The sequence below is a fragment of the Pseudophryne corroboree genome, chromosome 1 (assembly GCF_028390025.1).
Source record: "Pseudophryne corroboree isolate aPseCor3 chromosome 1, aPseCor3.hap2, whole genome shotgun sequence".
Taxonomy (NCBI): Eukaryota; Metazoa; Chordata; class Amphibia; order Anura; family Myobatrachidae; genus Pseudophryne; species Pseudophryne corroboree.
Window position 1 is genome coordinate 450658662 of NC_086444.1, and position 24769 is coordinate 450683430.

Below are 24769 nucleotides of genomic sequence, written 5' to 3' on the forward strand. Positions count from 1 at the left end.
CTTCTCCTCTAGAGACAATATTTGTGTGTGCACCGGAATACTATCACTATCACATAGATAATTAATGTATATATGTGTTCTCTAGAAGGTGTGATTATATACCCAATAACGCTCACTACACTCATGAATACCATACCTTACTATGTAACCAGTGTTATCATTACCTATCAGATAATGGTTAAAGGTGTCTGGTATTATAATAAAAAGAAAAAGTAACAGGGAATAAAAAGTGACTCATGTGCTGTGATCTAAGATTTAACATGAATAAATATAATTAATTAAGGAATAAAGGAATGCTGGTTTAATGTAGGATAAATTCTATACAATTGTCTGTGGACATTAGAATAAGGTACGCCGACACACATTTTTAAATCTTTATTCACACTTATTAATTCTTATTGCACCTTTATATGTTTGTCTATGTCAATGATTTTAACCTCTATGTTTCGCCTCACCTTGAAGTCTAAATAAAGGCAATTTGTTGTTTTATGATAATAATAAAAGTTAAGTTTTATGGAAGAGTGGAAATTAATCCACTGCTCCCTGTGTGCACCGACAATACAGCCCTTTTTTCTTCTTCTGTTGGTACTCATTCTAGCTGTAGTTGGTAGCACCCCCAATATAAATGGTAATTACCAATAATTTATAGGGGTTCTCCAGAGGAACTTTTGTTCCGAAACAATTATTTTTGGCTAATTGTGTGTGTGTGCAGATACACCTCCATTCCTTTCGCAATCCAGCAGACTTGACTCATCATAATGCTGCACCATCAAGTACAACCTTGTAGTCATTAATATAATAAACAACTGGAGAGCCATAGCACAAATTTCCTGATATACTAGATGGAGCTGTGCGTCTTCCGTTCATGTGATTGTTTACAGGTTGTTCAGTCCCTACCCATTGCAAAATTGGGATCATCAGATATAAAGCCTGATAAATGGGTGCTTTAATGGGACTTAACCTACAGTACACGTGAGAGATTTGCAAAGGTTCCAGACTCCTTCTAACTACTCGATAAATACTTAACTGACCAAGGAAAACAGATTTGTCTCCCTAAAAAGTTTAATAAGTAGAATTATTGTAGTTTAATGGCATCCGACATGACAAGAAGCTTTGAGAATATTCATAATGAAGTATGTGATTGTCAAAGATTCTTTGGAAACAAAATGCCTAATTCAGCAAGGTAAACACAAGCCCTGGCTGTGTGTTAGTATCTCTCATTGAAGGTTTTATTGCACTCCACATATCCAAAATCCAACAGACCTTGATTTGCAGGCTCAATCTTGTCAACAGACACATTTCATTTCATAGACATATTCCTCTATTGGATAGAGATTCCAATACATACAAATAAAAGTGTACCCTAGCAGTCCATCAGATACACATGGACAAGTATTTCTAGAACCACAGTTCTTTCGAGACACCGATACAATGGATGTTTACTATCCTGATAAATTTGCTGGTACATCCGACCGGTGGTGAAAAAAAACAGTACTGCACCATTCTGACTCAGTGGCGCTTCCTGAATCCTAAAAAGAGTACAGCAAGATGTTACTTCCTATTATTTAACAACCAATCACACTTAGAATAACCAAAGCTTAAAAATAATAATATATAAAAAAAAAAATTAAAAGAAGATACAAAAACAGAGTTAAAAAAATAAAAATACCGCACAAAAATATCTCCAACAGTAATACAGCAAACCATTACAGAAACTTGCCTTTCTTCTTTTTTCCCTTTTTCGGTCCTTTTCTGGGTTTCTTGGCAGAAGGCATCATATCCTACATTTGAAAAGCCAACAGAACAACTGGTGACGCACAACAATCGTAATGTGACTACAGAAAATGACTGATTCTCCCTGCCCTATTATCATCATTCTGCAACTTTCTTATCTCACCTCTGTTCTTTTATCTCCTCCGGTGAGGACACTGATATCTGTAAAGTGAGTCAGTGAATAGAGCTGTGAGGTCATGGCAAGTGACCTCTTTTTACGAGCCTTTTCTTTTCGAGTCATATTTAACCGCACCATCATGGACTCTTCATAATTGGTCCTGTGAGAAGAGAAGAACAAATCATAAATGAGGGTTGCAAGTGTATTTACAAGCTTTCTCCAAGCTCACATCTGGAGTGCACAAGCTACTCACCGATGTTGGTCATCTTTCTCATGCCGCATCATATGGTAAGCTCGTCCCTCTCTTATCTCTTCTGGAGCATCTGTATACTGCTCCTTCAGTTCCCGGATAACGGAACTGCTCAGAGCTCGTTTCTTGGCTCGCTCTAGAATTCTTTGTTCTCGCTCTGCCTCCGTGTCATCTGTGAGAAGATTTAGAATCAGAAAACAGGCAGACGCCCAGTTTTCTGTAGCCATGGCAAAGGCCATATTTTATCAACTGCTTACCATAGTGCACTGGTGCAAGACGAGGAGGTCTATACTTCCTGGTTGTGCCCTGAGATTTCTTGCCTGGTCCAATCTTCTCTTCATCACCATCTGAAGCCTCCTTGTCAGACTCCTCCAACTGTAGAGTTGGGGGGGGGGGGGGGGGGGGGTAGGAAACAGAACGGTTGAGTGGCTTAAATGCAATAAACTAAAAAAAGGGAGGTAAGGAACAAACTGTTGGTTTAGGCTAACTATCATAGGGTTTTTTGTTAAATCTCACCTTACTCATCAGGTTCTGAGGATTGGGTCTGAAGCGTAGAGGATCATTCTCTCCAAGGCTCCCAGTCACAGCAGCTCTCACCAGCTTATCTATCTGGTATTTCAGCTTCTGATCAATTGGACGCATTTTCTCCAAAACCTTAGATATAGAAGCATATAAACATCTTCCTATACTCTGAGGAACACTACCAACACAGCACCAAACAAATGGAGTAGTCTTCATTAGCATTCTGAAATCGAGCAAGAACATCCCTCACTAATTCAGACACTTACACAATTTTCAGCATAACCTTTATGCTGATAACAACCTATGTACGGTTACCTGAACACTTACAAATGTGTCTGCAAGAATAAGGGCCTCACTTAAAATTAGTATAAAAAAAACAGCTAAAGGGTGCAGATATTCTCCTGAACAGGCCATGTTGGGATGCAAACTTTTTCCCCCTTCCTTAAAGGAATAGAAAAATACTGCCGGCTTTAACATGCAGCACAAATACTTATTTTGATACTTGAAGTTGGACACCCCCTTGTCTCAAAACCTAATTTGCATGGTATGAGCACATATACTTGTATATTCAGTCAGAAGAATATGGAACAAGCTGAATTCAGGTGATCATGAAGACAGTCTGTGGCTGATTATATGCAAATAAACTATTACTATATTACTGAAATATAAATTAAACAATAATTAAATAATAGTGGTGCTCGTCATGATTGAGTTGTTACACTAACAAGTCTATGCATGCTGTCTGGATAAAGAACCACTTCTATATAATTTTTTTCAGAGTGGGGCTCATAGTTTACACAATGGTAGTATACGAGTTCTTTGTGTTCTTTCACAACCAACCGATGTGAGGCAAAGGAACAGTCTACTCACTGTGCGTATCTCCACTAGTCTCATAATGCCTGGATTTTCTTTAAAGGATCTCCCAGACACCTTTTCCATGAGAATATGAGTAAGATCCTGCATATACAGCAAAAGCATCTGATCCTTCAGCTCTAGGAAGCTAAGACCCTATAATAGATCATGATGTTAATATTGAATATCCATGAACCTAGACTAGCATAACCTTGCACACTATGCCGGAGCTATACACACAGACATATCATTTTTCCCAAAAAGATGAAGAAAGGACAGAAAACGGCTGCATACACCAGAAAGGAAACATTGATCCCTTGAAGAAATAAACCAAAGTTTCCTGGTATTATTGAACCTAGTAGGACATGACCTATGTTTTACTGCATAGACAGCCTTGTGTAAATGGCTGCCCAACTGTGCCTGTAATCTCCAGCCACACATCTGGAGGATCAAACACCTTCAGCTTTCTTAGCTCTTTTACAGAATGTTATAATTATGGTATAAACTTAACAAAAAGAAGTAAATCTGCACAGGATATAGCAATTATTTTACAATAAGTTAGAAATATTATAGTTAAACCAACATGAGAGCCTACTAGAATGATGCGTTCAGCAAATGGTTGGTGGTGCTCCCGGAAGATAGTTATGACAACTATGAAACAACACATATGGTCCTTTAAAGAGAACAAAGGACCAAAAAAAGCAACTATAAGCCTTTTCCTGGGCACACTTGAAAAAAATTGAAATGATGAAATTATTAAAACATAACTTTTATTAATGTATACTCTAAGAAAAAGCGAGAGCTGGCGTCAATAATTAAAGAACAGAGGTGTTCATAGGTACTAATGTACCTGTCATAGGCAAGATAATGATTTAAGTGAGCGAAAATAAATAAAGCCTCATTCAAAAAAATGAATCATATATATCCTCTATGGTCAGAATTTTGTATGAGTGAGGTCACTACCTCGATATAGTCTAATAAATGCTGTAACCTGAGACCAGGTTGATACACTGGGTCCCAAAATGTTTTAGCTGCTGGAGAGTAAAATACCTACGGTACCGCCGGCGCCTCACTCCTCGATTCCTGCTTTGTCCACCATTCTGAGGGTCTCCTGAACAGGTTGGGTAAGGAAAACGGGTTCTTCTTGCCCAAACCACAGCTCCCCCGTGTTCTCCCGTAAAGTCCACCATATACTTCCCTAGCTAATAGGGGAAAGCTGATTAATTCAAATTAATGTGATGCATTTTGTGCTTAATATTTCTTTGTGGTGCATGATTGCTGGGCAAGGGGGGAGACAGAGAAACCCTCTCACAAGGGACTGCAGTAACTGCAAATTATAATGCTAAATTCATTATTAGAGAATTAGGTTTTTTTTGTACCTCAGACGTATTTTCCATTGTCCTGATTATTGTGGGCGCTACAAAGCCCTCCTGTTGCTTAGATTATTTAAGAGCAAATGGTAGAATTTGATCTTGGAAATTCCAACCCCAAGACCTCAGTTATTATTTTTGCCTCAAATCACCATTGATTAGATCATTTAGTCACAATTTAGCAATTTATTGCACCAATATTCTCTGATACTAACTAAAAACTGGTACTTATCCCATTCTCTGATATAAACATAGCCTGGTACTCACTTTGTGATTGACTACCTGGGTCCTAACATAATCGGTTGACGGTGCACCTAGGAGACGGACCTACCTACGGTCAGACCGCACTGAGTATGCCCAAACTCGTCTGATCTTGGAAGCCAAGCACTGCAGGGCCTGGTCAGTACCTGGATGAGGAACCACCAGGGAATACTAGGTACCGTAGGTATTTTACTCTCCAGCAGCGAAAACATTTTGGGACCCAGTGTATCAACCTGGTCTCAGGTTACAGCATTTATTAGACTATATCGAGGTAGTGACCTCACTCATACAAAATTCTGACCATAGAGGATATATATGATTCATTATTTTGAATGAGGCTTTATTTATTTTCGCTCACTTAAATCATTATCTTGCCTATGACAGGTACATTAGTACCTATGACCACCTCTGTTTTTTAATTATTGACGCCAGCTCTCGCTTTTTCTTAGAGTATACATTAATAAAAGTTATGTCTTAATAATTTCATCATTTCAATTTTTAAAGGCTTATAGTTGCTTTTTTTTGGTCCTTTGTTCTCTTTAAAGGACCATATGTGTTGTTTCATAATTATGGTATAGTTTGCTCCCTATTTCTCCTTCAACACAAAAAAACAAAGACCATACATCATAAAATAAGATTTTACTTACCGATAAATCTATTTCTCGTAGTCCGTAGTGGATGCTGGGACTCCGTCAGGACCATGGGGAATAGCGGCTCCGCAGGAGACAGGGCACAAAATTTAAAAGTTTGACCACTAGGTGGTGTGTACTGGCTCCTCCCCCTATGACCCTCCTCCAAGCCTCAGTTAGGATACTGTGCCCGGACGAGCGTACACAATAAGGAAGGATTTTGAATCCCGGGTAAGACTCAAACCAGCCACACTAATCACACCGTACAACTTGTGATCTGAACCCAGTTAACAGTATGATAACGTAGGAGCCTCTGAAAAGATGGCTCACAACAATAAACAACCCGATTTTTTTGTAACAATAACTATGTACAAGTATTGCAGACAATCCGCACTTGGGATGGGCGCCCAGCATCCACTACGGACTACGAGAAATAGATTTATCGGTAAGTAAAATCTTATTTTCTCTGACGTCCTAGTGGATGCTGGGACTCCGTCAGGACCATGGGGATTATACCAAAGCTCCCAAACGGGCGGGAGAGTGCGGATGACTCTGCAGCACCGAATGAGAGAACTCCAGGTTCTCCTTAGCCAGGGTATCAAATTTGTAGAATTTTACAAACGTGTTCTCCCCTGACCACGTAGCTGCTCGGCAGAGTTGTAATGCCGAGACCCCTCGGGCAGCCGCCCAAGATGAGCCCACCTTCCTTGTGGAGTGGGCCTTGACAGATTTAGGCTGTGGCAAGCCTGCCACAGAATGTGCCAGTTGAATTGTGCTACAAATCCAACGAGCAATCGTCTGCTTAGAAGCAGGAGCACCCAGCTTGTTGGGTGCATATAGTATAAACAGCGAGTCAGATTTTCTGACTCCAGCCGTCCTTGAAATATATATTTTCAATGCTCTGACAACGTCCAGCAACTTGGAATCCTCCAAATCGCTAGTAGCCGCAGGCACCACAATAGGCTGGTTCAGGTGAAACGCTGATACCACCTTAGGCAGAAAATGAGGACGCGTCCTCAATTCTGCCCTGTCTGAATGGAAAATCAGATATGGGCTTTTATATGATAAAGCTGCCAATTCTGACACTCTCCTGGCTGAAGCCAGAGCCAGTAGCATGGTTACTTTCCATGTAAGATATTTCAAATCTACCGATTTGAGTGGCTCAAACCAATGGGATTTGAGAAAATCCAAAACTACATTGAGATCCCACGGTGCCACTGGGGGCACAACCGGGGGCTGTATATGTAGTACTCCTTTTACAAAAGTCTGAACTTCAGGAACTGAAGCCAATTCTTTCTGGAAGAATATCGACAGGGCCGAAATTTGAACCTTAATGGACCCTTATTTGAGGCCCATAGATAATCCTGTTTGCAGGAAATGTAGGAATCGACCCAGTTGAAATTCCTCTGTCGGGGCCTTCCTGGCCTCACACAATGCAACATATTTTCTCCAAATGCGGTGATAATGTTGTGCAGTCACCTCCTTCCTGGCTTTGACCAGGGTAGGGATGACCTCTTCCGGAATGCCTTTTTCCCTTAGGATCCGGCGTTCAACCGCCATGCCGTCAAACGCAGCCGCGGTAAGTCTTGGAATAGACACGGTCCCTGCTGAAGCAGGTCCCTTCTTAGAGGTAGAGGCCACGGATCTTCCGTGAGCATCTCCTGAAGTTCCGGGTACCAAGTCCTTCTTGGCCAGTCCGGAGCCACGAGTATCGTTCTTACTCCCCTTTGCCGTATAATTCTCAGTACCTTGGGTATGAGAGGCAGAGGAGGGAACACATACACTGACTGGTACACCCATGGTGTTACCAGAGCGTCCACAGCTATTGCCTGAGGGTCTCTTGACCTGGCGCAATACCTGTCCAGTTTTTTGTTGAGGCGGGACGCCATCATGTCCACCATTGGTCTTTCCCAATGGACCACAATCATGTGGAAGACTTCTGGATGAAGTCCCCACTCTCCCGGGTGAAGATCGTGTCTGCTGAGGAAGTCTGCTTCCCAGTTGTCCACTCCCGGAATGAACACTGCTGACAGTGCTATCACATGATTTTCCGCCCAGCGAAGAATCCTTGCAGCTTCTGCCATTGCCCTCCTGCTTCTTGTGCCGCCCTGTCTGTTTACGTGGGCGACTGCCGTGATGTTGTCCGACTGGATCAACACCGGCTGACCCTGAAGCAGAGGTTTTGCCAGGCTTAGAGCATTGTAGATTGCTCTTAGCTCCAGTATATTTATGTGAAGAGACGTTTCCAGGCTTGACCACACGCCCTGGAAGTTTCTTCCTCGTGTGACCGCTCCCCAGCCTCTCAGGCTGGCATCCGTGGTCACTAGGACCCAGTTCTGTATGCCGAATCTGCGGCCCTCTAACAGATGAGTACTCTGCAACCACCATAGCAGAGAGACCCTTGTCCTTGTCGACTATTTTATCCACTGATGCATCTGCAGATGCGATCCGGACCATTTGTCTAGCAGATCCCACTGAAAAATTCGTGCATGGAATCTGCCGAATGGAATCGCTTCGTAAGAAGCCACCATTTTTCCCAGGACTCTTGTGCATTGATGCACAGACACTGTCCCTGGTTTTAGGAGGTTCCTGACTAGTTCGGATAACTCCCTGGCTTTCTCCTCCGGAAGAAATACCTTTTTCTGAACAGTGTCCAGAATCATCCCTAGGAACAGCAGACGTGTCGTCGGGATCAGTTGGGATTTTGGAAAATTCAGAATCCACCCGTGCTGTTGGAGCACTACTTGAGTTAGTGCTACTCCGACCTCCAGCTGTTCTCTGGATCTTGCCCTTATCAGGAGATCGTCCAAGTAAGGGATAATTAATACGCCTTCTCTTCGAAGAAGAATCATCATTTCGGCCATTACCTTGGTAAAGACCCTGGGTGCCGTGGACAATCCAAACGGCAGCGTCTGAAACTGCTAATGACAGTTTTGTACCACGAACCTGAGGTACCCTTGGTGTGAAGGGCAAATTGGGACATGAAGGTAAGCATCCTTGATGTCCAAGGACACCATAAAATCCCCCTCTTCCAGATTCGCTATCACTGCTCTGAGTGACTCCATCTTGAACTTGAATTTTTGTATGTACAGGTTCAGAGATTTCAGATTTAGAATAGGTCTTACCGAGCCGTCCGGCTTCGGTACCACAAATAGCGTGGAGTAATACCCCTTTCCCTGTTGTAGAAGGGGTACCTTGACTATCACCTGCTGAGAATACAGCTTGTGAATGGCTTCCAATACCGTCGCCCTGTCGGAGGGAGACGTTGGCAAAGCAGACTTTAGGAACCGGCGAGGGGGAGACTTCTCGAATTCCAACCTGTAACCCTGAGATACTACCTGCAGGATCCAGGGGTCCACCTGCGAGTGAGCCCACTGTGCGCTGAAATTCTTGAGGCGACCCCCCACCGCCCCTGAGTCCGCTTGTAAGGTCCCAGCGTCATGCTGAGGCCTTTGCAGAAGCCGGGGAGGACTTCTGCTCCTGGGAAGGGGCTGCTTGGTGCAGTCTCTTACCCTTTCCTTTGCCTCGGGGCAAATATGAATGTCCTTTTGCTCGCTTGTTCTTATAGGAACGAAAGGACTGCGGCTGAAAAGACTGCGGCTTTTTCTGTTGGGAGGGGACTTGAGGTAAAAAGGTGGACTTCCCGGCTGTTGCCGTGGCTACCAAATCCGATAGACCGACCCCAAATAATTCCTCTCCTTTATACGGCAATACTTCCATATGCCGTTTGGAATCCGCATCGCCTGACCACTGTCGTGTCCATAGACTTCTTCTGGCAGATATGGACATCGCACTTACTCTTGATGCCAGAGTGCAGATATCTCTCTGTGCATCTCGCATATAAAGGAACGCATCCTTTAATTGCTCTATAGTCAATAAAATACTGTCCCTATCCAGGGTATCAATATTTTCAGTCAGGGAATCCGACCAAGCCACCCCAGCACTGCACATCCAGGCTGAGGCGATTGCTGGTCGCAGTATAACACCAGTATGTGTGTATATACTTTTTAGAGTATTTTCCAGCCTCCTATCAGCTGGATCCTTGAGGGCGGCCGTATCAGGAGACGGTAACGCCACTTGTTTCGATAAACGTGTGAGCGCCTTGTCCACCCTAGGGGGTGTTTCCCAGCGCGCCCTAACCTCTGGCGGGAAAGGGTATAATGCCAATAACTTCTTTGAAATTAGCAGTTTTTTATCAGGGGTAACCCACGCTTCATCACACACGTCATTCAATTCCTCTGATTCAGGAAAAACTACAGGTAGTTTTTTCAGACCCCACATAATACCCCTTTTTGTGGTACTTGCAGTATCAGAGATATGCAAAGCCTCCTTCATTGCCGTGATCATATAACGTGTGGCCCTACTGGAAAATACGTTTGTTTCTTCACCGTCGACACTGGATTCAGTGTCAGTGTCTGTGTCGACCGACTGAGGTAAAGGGCGTTTTACAGCCCCTGACGGTGTCTGAGACGCCTGGACAGGTACTAACTGGTTTGCCGGCTGTCTCATGTCGTCAACCGACTTTTGTAGCGTGCTGACACTATCCCGTAATTCCATAAACAAAGCCATCCATTCTGGTGTCGACTCCCTAGGGGGTGACATCACCATTACAGGCAATTGCTCCGCCTCCACGCCAACATCGTCCTCATACATGTCGACACACACGTACCGACACACAGCAGACACACAGGGAATGCTCTGATAGAAGACAGGACCCCACTAGCCCTTTGGGGAGACAGAGGGAGAGTTTGCCAGCACACACCCAAGCGCTATAAATATATATAGGAACAACCTTAATAAGTGTGTTCCCTTTATAGCAGCTCAAATATTATAAATATCGCCAATAAGTGCCCCCCCTCTCTGTTTTTACCCTGTTTCTGTAGTGCAGTGCAGGGGAGAGTCCTGGGAGCCTTCCTCGCAGCGGAGCTGGGCAGGAAAATGGCGCTGTGTGCTGAGGAGAATAGGCCCCGCCCCCTTTTCGGCGGGCTTCTTCTCCCGGTTTTTTTGGAACCTGGCAGGGGTTAAATACATCCATATAGCCCCAGGGGCTATATGTGATATATTTTAGCCAGAATAGGTATATTACATTGCTGCCCAGGGCGCCCCCCCCAGCGCCCTGCACCCTCAGTGACCGCTGGTGTGAAGTGTGCGGAGAGCAATGGCGCACAGCTGCAGTGCTGTGCGCTACCTCATGAAGACTGAGACGTCTTCTGCCGCCGGTTTCTGGACCTCTTCTCTATTCGGCATCTGCAAGGGGGTCGGCGGCGCGGCTCCGGTGACCCATCCAGGCTGTACCTGTGATCGTCCCTCTGGAGCTAGTGTCCAGTAGCCTAAGAAGCAAATCCATCCTGCACGCAGGTGAGTTCACTTCTTCTCCCCTAAGTCCCTCGTTGCAGTGAGCCTGTTGCCAGCAGGACTCACTGAAAATAAAAAACCTAACAAACTTTTTCTAAGCAGCTCTTTAGGAGAGCCACCTAGATTGCACCCTGCTCGGACGGGCACAAAAACCTAACTGAGGCTTGGAGGAGGGTCATAGGGGGAGGAGCCAGTACACACCACCTAGTGGTCAAACTTTTAAATTTTGTGCCCTGTCTCCTGCGGAGCCGCTATTCCCCATGGTCCTGACGGAGTCCCAGCATCCACTAGGACGTCAGAGAAATTAGGGAGGCGTCCAACATTTTGCCACACCACTGCTGAATACCTTTTCGTCACTGCACACTAAAGTGTTTCAGTACATTGTGACTGCTAATCAAATGTTGTCTTATGTCTAGGACACAGGTTCTCAAACTCGGTCCTCAGGACCCCACACAGTGCATGTTTTGCAGGTCTCCTCACAGAATCACAAGTTAAATAATTAACTCCACCTGTGGACCTTTTAAAATGTGTCTGTGAGTAATTAATACACCTGTGCACTTGCTGGGTTACCTGCAAAACATGCACTGTGTGGGGTCCCGAGGACCGAGTTTGAGAACCCCTGGTCTAGGGCACTGTTTCCCAACTCCAGTCCTCAGGAACCCCAAACAGTACATGTTTTACAGTTATCCTCTGTATCACAAGCATACCTCCCAACATGACCCTCTCCAGGAGGAACAAAATGCTCTGCTGCTGGAATTCTCTCTTCATTTATGATTGCCGGCACCTGTTTTGAACAGGTTACTGGATAAGAAAGGTGTTTCAGCACAGGTGATGGCTATCATACATTAAGAGGCAAGTCCAGGAGCAGAGCATTCTGGCCCTCCTGGAGAGGGTCATGTTGGGAGGTAGGTCCCAAGTGACATAGGGGCAGATGTATTAACCTGGAGAAGGCATACGGAAGTGATAAACCAGTGATAAGTGCAAGGTGATAAACGCACCAGCCAATCAGCTCCAATATGTAAATTAACAGTTAGGAGCCGTCTGGCTGGTGCGTTTATCACTGGTTTATCACTTCCTTATGCCTTCTCCAGGTTAATACATCTGCCCCATAATTAAATCCATCCGTGGACAGTGTCTGCCAGTAATGGGATACGATACACCTGTGCAGTGAATAATATGCAATGTTAAGGTGGGTACACACCTAAAGATTAATCTGTTCAATCTGTCTGGTAGGAACAAAAATATGGTAATGTATGAGAGCAAATGAAAATCAACCATTTACTCCCAAATACTGGAAAACAGTCAAAAACATTTTTTTTATCCAATGGATTTAACTAATTTGTCTGAACAACTATTTGTCTGTTATCCAGTGGTTGGGAGCAAATGGTTGATTGTCATTTGCTCCCATACATTACCAGATTTTTGCTCCCACCAGAGAGATTGGACAGATAAATCTTTAGGGAATCCAGAGGACTGAAGTTGGGAAAACACTGGTCTAAGGCAGTGCACTGAGAGAGACTGTATACACAACTGCAAATAACTAGATGCTGCACACATGTAATGCTTCAGATAAGGGGAAAAATTGTTGAGTATTCAACACAGAGGCTGCATCAAGTTATTGTTTGCAGCAGTTTAGTTTCTTCTAGACCAGTTGTTCTCAAACTCTGTCCTCAGGATCCCCTAAGTTCATGTTTTCCAGGGCACCCAACAGATGCACAGGTGTACTCATTGCTCACTGACATTTTAAAAGATCCACAGATAAAGCTAATTATTTCACTTGTGATTCTGTAAGACCTGGAAAACATGAACTGTGTGGGGTCCTCAGGACAGAATTTGAAAAACTACGTTCTAGACCACAGGTTCTCAAACTCGGTCCTCAGGACCGCACAAGGTACGTTTTGCAGGTCACCTGTAGATTTTTAAAATGTGACAGTTGGTGATAACAGTGCAGCTGCTGGGTGACATGGAAAACGTGAACCGTGTGGGGTCCTGAGGACCGAGTTTGAGAACCACTGTTCTAGACCATATAAATCATGGTACTTTTTATATTTTACCAGACCGTAACCTTCAAAAGTGATTAGAAATCATCTAATGTGGCACCACAACATAACAGAGGATTATACCAGCCCATAGGGTCTTTTTAATAAGTCAAGATGAGAAAGTACCAGCCAATCAGCTCCTAACTGCCATATTATAGGCTGTATTTGAAAAATTAGTTAGGAGCTGAATTGTTTTTACTTTCTCTCTCCGAGGCTTAGGACATACACACCCAGGTCAGCACAAAATTATTACATACAAGACTATGGAGCATTTATATCAAAACTTGGAGAGATAAAGTACCAACCAATCAGCTCCTGACATTTTTGAAGTATAGCATGTTGAAAATCCTTGATTCACAGATTACGACCAAAAATTACATCACATCAGCAAGTTGTGGAATTTTTAACATGCTAGGGTTTTGCCATTCCCCAACGGTTTGCTGATCAATGATGTCCCGTGGTCAGCGGTTTGGATCGCCAGAACGAGGAACCAGGCAGTAGATGTATGGCCTAAATTTTGGGAGCTACGTAATACGTCTACGAAGTACGATCTCACACAGAAGTTAATGGGTTAATCCCACTTTAGAGAAAAATAAAAAGTTTAAGAAAGTGTATAGGTTTCATTTGATGAGAATGTATGAGCTAAATTTTCTTATTATTTGTCCCAATATCCAACACACACTAGCTAAAGGTCAATAAACTATCAATATAAACATTAATTAGAAATAATTTTAATTATCTCAACAAATTAACAGATTTTCTTTCTTACTAACCTTTTCAGTTGGATAATTCCCATTGCGGATTTTCTGTGTTAGGCTTTGTACATGTGCTGTGACTGAGGTCACCTGCCAAGAGGCACAATGTATCAAAATAGAATAGAAAATAAAAACATTAAATAGGGCCCTATATGAAAGGAAGAACTCCACAGTCCGAAACAAAAGATGCAAAATCAGTCTGGGGAATATGCTTTACGTTATATATGTTACCTGCTCCTGTAATGTGCTAAGAAGAGTCTTTGCTGCGGAGAGGTCTCTGGAAATGACTGCCTACAGAAAAACACATGGATGAATAAAAATAAGGATAAGTATGCTCAATATTCCTAATGCTACTTTCTGGTCCCACGTTTCTGTCTTTCCTTTATTCTCAACTTGCAGAATTCCTGAAGCGTGTCTACCAGGGACGTGCAATGAGGTAAATGGCTCAGGAGGAACTGGCTAGTACCAGAGCCAGATTTACACACAATATATGAGTCCAAGGGCTCTTGCGGGCATTATACACAGGTGCAGTATACACTGATGGAAATTTGGTGAGTTTTGATCAAAAATTGGGATTTTTGTTTACTTACCGTAAAATCTCTTTCTCTGAGTCCATCTGGGGGACGCTGCGCCGTTACTTGTGGGTTAGAGGTGTGTGGTAGTGGAGTTTGGCACAGAACTATCAAAAGCTGACTCCTCCCCCCTCTAACCCCTCCCATCTCCTTCCTGCTCAGCCCTGTTCAGTTAACGTTTAGCCAAGCCAAAGGAGATAGACCAGAATAAAAAATTAACCAATTAAACCAGACAAACTATGGGAGGGATCGCATCGTCCCCCAGATGGACTCAGAGAAAGAGATTTTACGGTAAGTAAACAAAAATCCCAATTTCTCTGTCCTCCATCTGGGGGACGCTGCGCCGTTACTTGTGGGACTTCCCAAAGCAAGCTAATGAGAGGAGGGAGACGTTGACGGCATAGCCGTCTGTAAAATACGACGCCCAACAGAGGCAGTCTCCAAACCAAAAGTATGAAACCGGTAAAACTTTGTGAACGTATGGACTGACGACCAGGTCGCCGCCCTGCATAGTTGCTCAACAGATGCACCACCGCGAACAGCCCAAGACGCTCCAACTGCTCTAGTCGAATGAGCCCTAATTGAGTCAGGAACCGAAACGTTTGAGGACACGTAAGCCTGTCTGATGGCCGAAGTTACCCAACGGGCCACAGTGTTCTTAGAGGCAGGCCAACCTCGTTTGGGAGCATCAATCAATACCAGCAAGGAATCCGTACGACGGAAAGACTCCGTGCGAGACAAATAAATACGTAAGGCCCGAACAACATCCAAGAGAGCCAAATGGGAATCCTCCCCCTGAGAAGATGACGGATTAAAAGCTGGAAGAACGATGTCCTGATTTAAATGGAATGCTGAAACAACCTTTGGAAGAAATGAAGGCTTTGTCCGCAGCACCACCCGATTTTCATGAAACACTAACAAGGGCGGCCTGCAAGAAAGAGCCGCCAACTCAGACACTCGTCTAGTTGAGGCAATCGCCAAAAGAAAAACAACTTTTTGTGTTAGATAACGTAGTTCCACAGATTCTAGAGGTTCAAATGGAGACTTTTGAAGAGCCTTAAGTACCAAGTTTAAATCCCAGGGAGGAATCGGAGGAACAAAAGGTGGTTGAATTCGAAGTACTCCCTGCAGGAATGTTTGAACCTCTGGGATGATTGCTAATTTCTTTTGAAAAAGGACCGACAAGGCCGAAACCTGACCCTTCAGGGAAGAAAGTTTTAAACCTTTGTCAAGACCCTCCTGGAGAAAGGAGAGCAGGCGAGGAAGTCTAAACAAATGCGGAGTCAAGTTCCTTTTCTCGCACCAAGCAATGTAAATACGCCATACTCTATGGTAAATGCCAGAAGTCACCGGCTTTCTAGCCCGAATCATTGTCTGAACAACCGCACGAGAAAGACCCTTTGCCTTCAGAATGTTGGATTCAAGAACCAAGCCGTCAAAGCCAGCCGATTTAAATCTGGGTGGCGACAAGGTCCTTGAAGAAGAAGATCTGGTCGCAGAGGGAGGCGAAAGGGATCTCCGACGACCATGCTGCTTAGAAGAGTGTACCACTGTCCGCGCGGCCAATCCGGAGCCACCAGAATTACTGCAAGGCCTTCTCGCCGAATGCGTTGGAGTAGACGTGGGAGCAGTGGAATTGGTGGGAACACGTAACCCAGCTGAAATTGCCACGGAGCTGTTAGTGCATCGATCAGAAATGCTTGAGGATCCTGAGTTCTTGATCCGTAAACCGGAAGTTTTTTGTTGAGGCGTGACGCCATCAGGTCTATGTCTGGCATTCCCCAGCGATCCACTAGAGAAAGAAACACTTCCTGGTGAAGTTCCCATTCTCCCGGATGAATCGTGTGACGACTCAAAAAATCTGCTTCCCAGTTTTCGACTCCCGGAATGTGAATTGCTGAAATCACGGGAATCCAATGCTCCGCCCACGTGAGAATCTGAGCAACCTCTCTCATTGCGGACCAGCTGCGAGTTCCTCCCTGTTTGTTGATGTAAGCCACTGCCGTGGCATTGTCGGATTGCACCCGAACTGGATGGCCCTGCACCATGGTCTGAATCCGAATGAGAGCATACCGGATCGCTCTCAATTCCAGAATGTTGATTTGTAGTTTTGACTCTTGATTGCTCCAGCGCCCCTGTAAATGATGAGTCTGGAACACTGCTCCCCAACCGCTGAGGCTTGCGTCCGTGGTTACCATCATCCAAGACCAGACCGTGAACGGCGCACCCTTCCTCAGATTGTGACTGTGAAGCCACCAGTAGAGCGACTGACGAGTTCTTATCGACAAGCGTATCAACTGCAGTTCGAGACGTGAATCCGTCCGAGTCCAACAGTGGAGAATCTGAGCTTGAAGAGGTCGGGCGTGGAATCTGGCGTATGGAACTGCCTCGAATGAGGACACCATCTTGCCCAGTACCTGCATGCATCTGAGGACTGACACTGCCGGCAATTTTAACAGGGTTCTGATTCTGGCTTGTAAGTCCTGAATCTTGTCTGTAGGAAGAAACACCTTCTGGCTGTTGGTGTCGAATAGAAGACCCAGAAAAACCATTTTCTGTGACGGGAGTAAAGACGACTTTGGAAAATTGATTATCCACCCGAACGACTGTAGAGTCTCTATCGTTAGACACAGGTTCTGAGTGAGAATCTCCGGTGACGGGGCCTTGATCAACAGGTCGTCCAAGTATGGGGTGATGTTGACCCCTTTGCAACGGAGAACTGCGACGACATGACCCAGGACCTTCGTAAAAACCCGGGGAGCCGTAGAGAGACCAAAGGGAAGGGCCCGAAACTGAAAATGCCACGGACCTACTGCAAATCTCAGAAGGGATTGATGTCCTGTCCAAATTGGAACATGTAGGTATGCGTCCTTTATGTCTATTGAAGCCAAATATTCCCCTGGCTCCATGGCTGCGATAATGGAGCGAATGGATTCCATCCTGAATTTTTGGGATGAAAGGTACGGATTGAGAGCTTTTAGATTTAGAATGGGTCGAAACGAACCGTCCGGCTTGTCTACGAGAAAAAGACCCGAGTAAAAGCCCCGACCTCTCTGAGGAGCTGGGACCGGAAGGATTACTCCATTTTGTAATAATGTTGCTGTTGCCTGAAGGAGAGCTTGACGTCTGGAGGGGTCGTCTGGGAGAGGTGTGACAAATAGTCGGGTTGGGACTGTCTCTTCGAAATCCAACATATATCCTCTGGAAATGACCCCTATTACCCACCGATCTGGTTTCGATAGGAGCCACACTTCCCTGAAGTGAAGTAAACGAGCCCCAACCTGTATTGATCCCTCCAGAGGGCCCGAAGCGTCATGCCTCAGGCTTGTCGGCAGGCTTACTGGCCGGTCTGCGAGTAGCCTGAGCTCCTCTACCTCTGAATGATCCCCTCCGTGGAAATCTGGAGAAGGGTCGAAAGGACTGGAAGTTACCTCTGCCCTGCGTACGAAAGGACCGAAATCTTGTAGGTTTTGGTTTGTTAGGAGCAGACGGAAGGAAAGGGCTCTTTCCTCCCGTAGTATCTGAAATTATCTTCTTTAACTCTGATCCAAAGAGAAATTCGCCTTCAAAAGGAACTGCCGTCAAGGTCTGCTTTGAGTCCGAATCAGCATTCCAAACCCTAAGCCAAAGAGATCATCTTGCGGATACTGTTAAGGCAGAAACACGGGACTGTAGCGCCACCGAATCCAATAAGGCTTCACCCACGTAAGTAAGGGCCTCAGAAATCTGTTCTGCTAATTGAATGGCCTCCGACGGATCGTCTGACTGCATCCCAGATACAACCTGTGCAAGCCACTCATCAACGGCTTTAAGCACCCAGGCACTCGCCAGAACTGGACGGAGAGAGACACCTGATAAGGAAAACATAGATTTTAGTAATGCTTCTATCTTCCTATCGGTAGAGTCTTTTAAAGTCACAGACTGTACTGACGGAATAACCGTAGCTTTTGCTAAATGCGAAATAGGAGCGTCTACCTTTGGGGCAGTTTCCCAAAATTTTGTATCCTCCTCTGTAAAAGGATATAGAAATTTTAACTTTTTAGGAGCTTGGAAACGCGAATCCAGTTTTAGCCAGGGTTCTTTTAAAATATCCGCAAAGTGCGAATAAGAAGGGAAGGCAGTAACCTGTCTCTTCTGTCGTTTGAAGAAAGAGGAAGAAGTCTCGGCTACTGCCTCATCCTGAATATTAAGGGTCTGACGAATGGCTTCGATTAGTAGCCTAACACCTGAACTAGTAGATAAATCCTCATCTTCCCAAGCCGAATTTTCGTCCCATTCAGGATCTACCTCCCCTTCTTCCAATGGAGATGTCAGAGTATCCAACTCCTCTCCCGGAAATGCAATAGCGGGCAACGGCTGCGTTCGCTTAGAAGCCGCCGAACTACTGGCCGAATTTACAAATTTATTTACAGACTGAGTCAAATCAGTGAGACACTTTCCCATATTCTGGGCCCACAGCGGTTCCACCTGAGTCTGGGCCAAAGCTGCTTCCGACCTTGACTGACACAAATCTGAAATTGCATCCACCATGGCCTTGACCCAAGGGGGCATTGACTGATCTGTGGATCTGGCCTGCTGATCTGCCGCTGGTGCACCCGAGCATGATGTACAGAGGGTCCCTGCATCAGCACTCCCCTTAGCCAGCTTTGTGCCACATTGTGAACATGAGAAATAAACCACTGAGGTTGTTTTTCCCTTTGTAGGTTTCTCTGGCTTGCTGGTCATCCTTTACTCTGGTGTACTATGTCCTGTCCCCCAAGTTTGTTAACAAATATCTCTGAGATTCAAACCCACGAGAATGTGCTTATGTTTCTGTTAACATGCTGCTTTAGCCCACCGGACTAGAGGAGACACTGTGATCCCCCCCCTTTTATACTTGCGGTTTTGTGTATGTAATCCCCCTCCGTAGCACAGCGTCCCCCTGTCTGCAGGCAGAGAAGATGGCGCCGTGACCAGCAGCGCGCGCGCGGGCAGAGCTGAGCGGGAAGACGGCTCTGCCCGCCTGACGTCACTCCTCTCACTCTCCGTCAAAACCGGAAGTTCGGCTCCCGTGCGCCGCTACACAGAGCGGTTGTCACGGCAGCACAGCCACGGTCCAGGGAGTGAATAACACCCTCCCGGACCTAACCACAGTCCTCCACATCACATTCCACCCCAGTTCAGCCATCCGGGCTGTCTGTGGATGGTCGCGCGCTCCGGGGGGGGGGGGGGGGGGTTTCTGGTAGCGGCGGGGGAACAATGCAATGTCCATTAGTAATAGGAAAATAGGGACAGCCCAATACTGTCAATGACAGATTGTGGCTGTCCAGTACCTGATGCTGCTTTCTTCTCTCTCTCTCTCTGAAGGCCCCAGTGACCAAGGTATAGTGGCCTCCATGCAGCAGTCTGGAATGGGATACTAACCCCTTCCACTGTTATACCTGTCACCTGTAAACAGGGACTAGGTATTTGTGAAAAAAAAAAAAAAAAAAATCTAAAGAGAAATAAAAACTGTGTCTGTACCCCACAGGCACAAAACTAAAACTGAACAGGGCTGAGCAGGAAGGAGATGGGAGGGGTTAGAGGGGGGAGGAGTCAGCTTTTGATAGTTCTGTGCCAAACTCCACTACCACACACCTCTAACCCACAAGTAACGGCGCAGCGTCCCCCAGATGGAGGACAGAGAAATGTGCGGACAAGATAGGCCATACCTCCCCTGTTAGACTTAGAGATGAGCAGAATCGGGTTTTACTCGGTTCTCAAAACTGCATCTTATTGGCTATTGAAAACACAAGACATCCGTGAGCCAATAAGATGCCATTTTGAGAACAGAGTAAAACCGAACCCGCTCATCTCTAGTTAGACTTTTTACGCAATATTTTTGACTATAAAAATTATTAGAATACAAAGAAGAACTTTATAATATACTCTTTGTATTTTTCATATATTTTATATTGTCAGAACTCTGGTTTATACTGGAGTATGACAGGAAAGGTTCTGCCTCACCTCACGTCACTGGTGTCTACAACATCCTAGTCACCTCTACAATGGAGGATAGCTGAGAAACAGCAATATTCATATCACCGCCACCTACCCATATTTACTAGAAATACATGACTCTTGAATGTGGCTCTGAAGAAACTCAACCATGTGACTAAGAGGACAGGCTATATTATCAAATATTTAGTGTTAGCACACAAAATGGCTGCTTCTCTAGCAACAGACACGCGATATGGTGAAATAAACTTCCCACTAAACATCTCACACTGTGATGAAGTACACCACATTGGGAATGCAGTATGCTTCGATGGTCCCTTTATCCAGAGGATGGAATTCTCAGCTGGAGAGTTCAGCAGTGTGTTTCAAAGCAGGAATTAACAAAACCCAGCAGTGACAGGGATCACCATGAGAGGCAATGAATATTTCTATACTTGGCACAATAAATCTCTTCCCAAGCAAGAAGAGCACTGTTAATGCCTATCTCCGTTTGGCATGCCCAGGTTAGTGCCACAAGATTGTCAGAAAACAGATGTCTAAAGGGCCCTACACACTGGGTGATGTTGGCGATATTAAATCGATGGTCGATTTTTTTCTGCCAACGATTTAAAGCCTACACACTGGACGATATTGAGGGTCAATTATGACGATATAAGAGTATAGACATCTATATCGTCCAAATTGAGTGGCATGTTTAAACGATGATTGTTCAACGATGAATTGTTGAAGCATCCACACTGAAAGATATGAACGACATCGTTCATATCTTTCAAATATATCGACCAGTGTGAGGGCCCTTTCCAGAGAAACTTTTTGACCAAAGGACAATGGTTCATCAAATGCCAGGAGGACCTATTTACCACCAGCCAAGAAGAGATTAAATTTACCATGAGAGCCGTTATGCTGTGGAATTCCTCACCACATAACATGGTGGGGACCAATTTATGCAAAGACGTCAAAAGTGGATTAGATGCTTTTCATAAAAGAAGTGGAGTCTGTAGCTATAAAACATATCAGGGACATGATTAACACAGAGAATACAGTTACACCTTTACTATGCAAGTAAGTCCACCAGAGTCTACGGTACACACGATAAATGTGTGCCGTAGACTATCGAAGCGATTTTACATAACACACCTGCTTTTGATTTGTAGTGTGTGTTTGTGTGTAGTGTCCCTCTCACCACTAATCCACCAATTTAGCAAAATATCAATAACTGCCAAAAGCCAAGGTACCACTATGGGTGCATCTGTCACTCATACAGAAGGGGCACTTTAAAAAGTTGTTTCCTACGGCCATTGCCAAGTAATAATCCCTGCATACAGCACGGCCCATGGGATGTGTCCTGCTCTATGCTGCCATGCAGTGGTGCTGAGGGGGGGGGGGGGGAGAAGGTACAAATTACCCTCATCAGTTCTGATGGAGGGGCCCACTGGGAGCCCCGGGACCCTTCCCGATTACCTGACAGGAGCAACTCTTCTCCTCAGCCCAGTACATGCTGCTGTGTGCTGGGCTGCAGTATGACCATGGAGGCACTTAAAATACAATGGTTTTTTTGTATTTATTTTTTTCCTAAGGGTGCATGACCACACCTCTTGTGATTATGCCACGCCCCCTGAAAAGGGGCCCCAGCTAAGCTCTCTAATGCTCTGCTGCCATGTCAGTTCATGCTGTAAGCGCACACTACACGCTGTGACATATGGGCATCACATGCTGTGTAAATGAAACTCTAAAAGACAGTAGTACAAATTAGCCAATCACCAAGTAAGGTGCCACTAGTGTAATATACAGGGCATAGGGGGACACTTTGTTCTGTGTATAATGCTGGTACCCCGCGCACTGCACAGCGGCACCGGGAGCAACCGCCGCTTACCGGCACAGCGTCCATGTCTCCGCGTTCCTCCCGAGTGGCAGTAAGACACGCGTGGTGGGCGGAGCATGTGGCAAGCCCCGCCTTTTGCACCCAACAAGGGAAGCGGAAGTTGTTGTTCACGACTTCCAGATGCGACCAATTAGGTGACAAATCCGCATCACTTGGCTGACCAATAAGAATCGCTCATATTAGCTAGACAGCCTGACACCGGAAGTGTAACTCAGAGAGGCGCTTGAACGGCCATCATTAACACGGGCACGGCACATGGAAAGCGATGCGATGGGGTCAGGGTAGTATAATGAGGAATACAAAGCCGCACAGACTACTGTTAAGATGCACGACATGATCAGCCACAACGTATTTGTTAGTGTTTACGGTGGGACAGTCCGTTGCTGATACTACCTGCCCGCTTTCCTGTCTGCTCAGTGCAGTAACAGTTACGGGGGCGCCATCTGGTGGGCGTCAATGTAAATTTCAGATTGTTAATTTATTTTGCGATGTAAAAATAGCCGGTTATGCTGGATTTTGTGTGTGTGTGTGTATATATATATATATATATATATATATATATATATATATATATATTCCTACGTTTCTGTTAAATGTTATTTTTGATATGCTGTAGGTTCTGTCCTTGGACCTCTTCTCTCTCTATACGTCCTCACTAGGTAAGCTCGTGAGTTCTTTTGGTTTCCAATATCATCTCTATGCTGATGACACCCAAATCTATCTTTCCTCTCCAGACCTCTCCCCTGCTCTCCTCACTCGTATCTCCAACTGTCTCTCTGCTACCTCTTCCTGGATGTCCCAGCGCTTTCTTAAATTGAACATGTCTAAGACTGAGCTGATCATCTTCCCTCCCTCCCGCATAACCTCACCTCCTACAATCTCATTATCTATTGATGGCACTACTATCTCCTCTAGCCCCCAAGTGCGCTGTCTTGGAGTAATCCCTGACTCCTCCCTCTCCTACAAACCACACATTCAGCACCTCTCACAAACCTGCCACTTTCATCTAAAAAATATTTCCAGGATCAGACCCTTTCTGAACCAGGATGCTACTAAGACTCTTATCCACTCACTGGTCATCTCCAGACTGGACTACTGTAATGTAATCTCCTCCTGACTGGCATTCCTGACAAATACCTCTCTCCACTCCAATCTATCCTCAATGCTGCTGCCCGGCTCATTTTCCTCACCAAACGCACTACGTCCACCTCTCCTCTTTTACTAGACCTTCACTGGCTCCCCTTCCCTTTCAGAATCCATTTTAAGCTTCTCACACTCGCTTACAACGACCTCACCCACTCCTCTCCCATCTACATCTCTGACCTTATCTCCCTTTACACTCCCACCCGTCCTCTTTGCTCTAATGCACGCTGACTCTCCTGCCTACGGATTACTTCCTCCCACTCCTACCTCCAAGATTTTTCACATGCTGCACCACTACTCTGGAATTCCCTAGCTCTCCCTCTCAGACTCTCCACCTCTCTACAAAACTTCAAACGGGCTCTCAAGACCCACTTCTTCACCAAACCCAGCCAAATCTCATCCTAACCCTCTGTTCCACGCTCTCTATGTACCCTGTCTGTCTACCCCTCCCCTTTAGAATGTAAGCTCTCACGAGCAGGTCCCTCTCCCCTCATGTGCTTATCCTTTATCTTACTTTAATAATCTTCAACTGCACCAAATCCAGCAGTCTTTTGCCACCTGATACTTATTCCAGTGTCAAAAAAAAAGGGGGGAACCTGGATTGCACATCCTATTACTGAAGATATCAAGAGGTGCTATCATGCTGAGGCTTCTAATACTATGCTGGGGGAAGAGAGATGCAGATGCACACTCTTAGCACTAGGGACCCATGTGATGAAGTCACCTGGCCGCGGTACATGGGCCCGCATATTTGCGCAAATGTGTGCTAAGAACTTCAATTATACTCCATGTTAATTGTGAGGGTTTATTTAAATTATTTTTATTATCAGTGTTCTTAGTGCTAAGAGTGTGCATCTGCATCTCTCTTCCCCCAGCACTTATTCCAGTGTCATCTGCTGATGTAACTATGTTTATTCACCCTGTACTTGTCCTATACTGTTATCAACTGTAAGTCGCTGTTTTCCTGTTTGATTATTTGTTTATGTACTCTGTAATTGGGCTCTGCGGAACCCTTGTGGCACCATATAAATAAAAGATAATAATATGATCAGCATTACACAACTGAGTGTTTCCTTGCCCATTTGAGTATCAGCAAACGTCCATTTAGCAGTAGCCAGCCAGGACTAATATGGATGTGTCATAGCCTCTTTTACTTCCTGCAGGCCACATCCACTTTGCTCGCGGTTTACCTCAGTCCAATCTGCCCTTCCCCTCACCTGGCCATTACCTGGGACAAAAATAACCCTGCCCCCAATAACATGGTTGTGTCAG

General features: G+C 45.1%; 1 protein-coding gene and 1 pseudogene across 5 annotated transcripts; one reads left to right on the forward strand and one right to left on the reverse strand.

Annotated features, from left to right (window-relative positions):
- Positions 1-360: 360 nt before the first annotated feature.
- Positions 361-22453, reverse strand: NGDN (neuroguidin). 5 transcript variants are annotated; one of them, XM_063913603.1, is made up of 11 exons: positions 22346-22437; positions 21360-21473; positions 14156-14215; positions 13943-14014; positions 3534-3671; positions 2658-2795; positions 2399-2516; positions 2145-2313; positions 1898-2051; positions 1721-1781; positions 361-1529 (listed from the first exon to the last, which is right to left on the reverse strand). In XM_063913603.1, the coding sequence occupies exons 2-11, from the start codon at positions 21399-21401 to the stop codon at positions 1510-1512; spliced, it is 972 nt and encodes a 323-aa protein (XP_063769673.1). In that variant the 5' UTR covers positions 21402-21473; positions 22346-22437; the 3' UTR covers positions 361-1509. The 5 variants fall into 5 exon arrangements, with proteins under 5 accessions (XP_063769673.1, XP_063769675.1, XP_063769676.1 ...); XM_063913605.1 differs by lacking the exon at positions 21360-21473 and having other exon boundaries at positions 22346-22452; XM_063913606.1 differs by lacking the exon at positions 13943-14014 and having other exon boundaries at positions 22346-22438.
- On the forward strand, positions 5215-5333 carry LOC134945524 (5S ribosomal RNA; annotated as a pseudogene).
- Positions 22454-24769: the final 2316 nt, after the last annotated feature.

What these genes read in the sequence shown, in the direction of transcription:
- NGDN (XM_063913603.1), bottom strand. Translation starts at nt 21,401, where the DNA reads ATGTTATGTGGTGAGGAATTCCACAGCATAACGGCTCTCATG. An exon ending in TTAGCACATTACAGGAGCAG is followed by an intron (nt 14,015 to 14,155) that starts GTAACATATATA and finishes GCCTCTTGGCAG; the next exon opens with GTGACCTCAGTCACAGCACA. An exon ending in GAGAAAGATGACCAACATCG is followed by an intron (nt 2,052 to 2,144) that starts GTGAGTAGCTTG and finishes CTCTTCTCACAG; the next exon opens with GACCAATTATGAAGAGTCCA.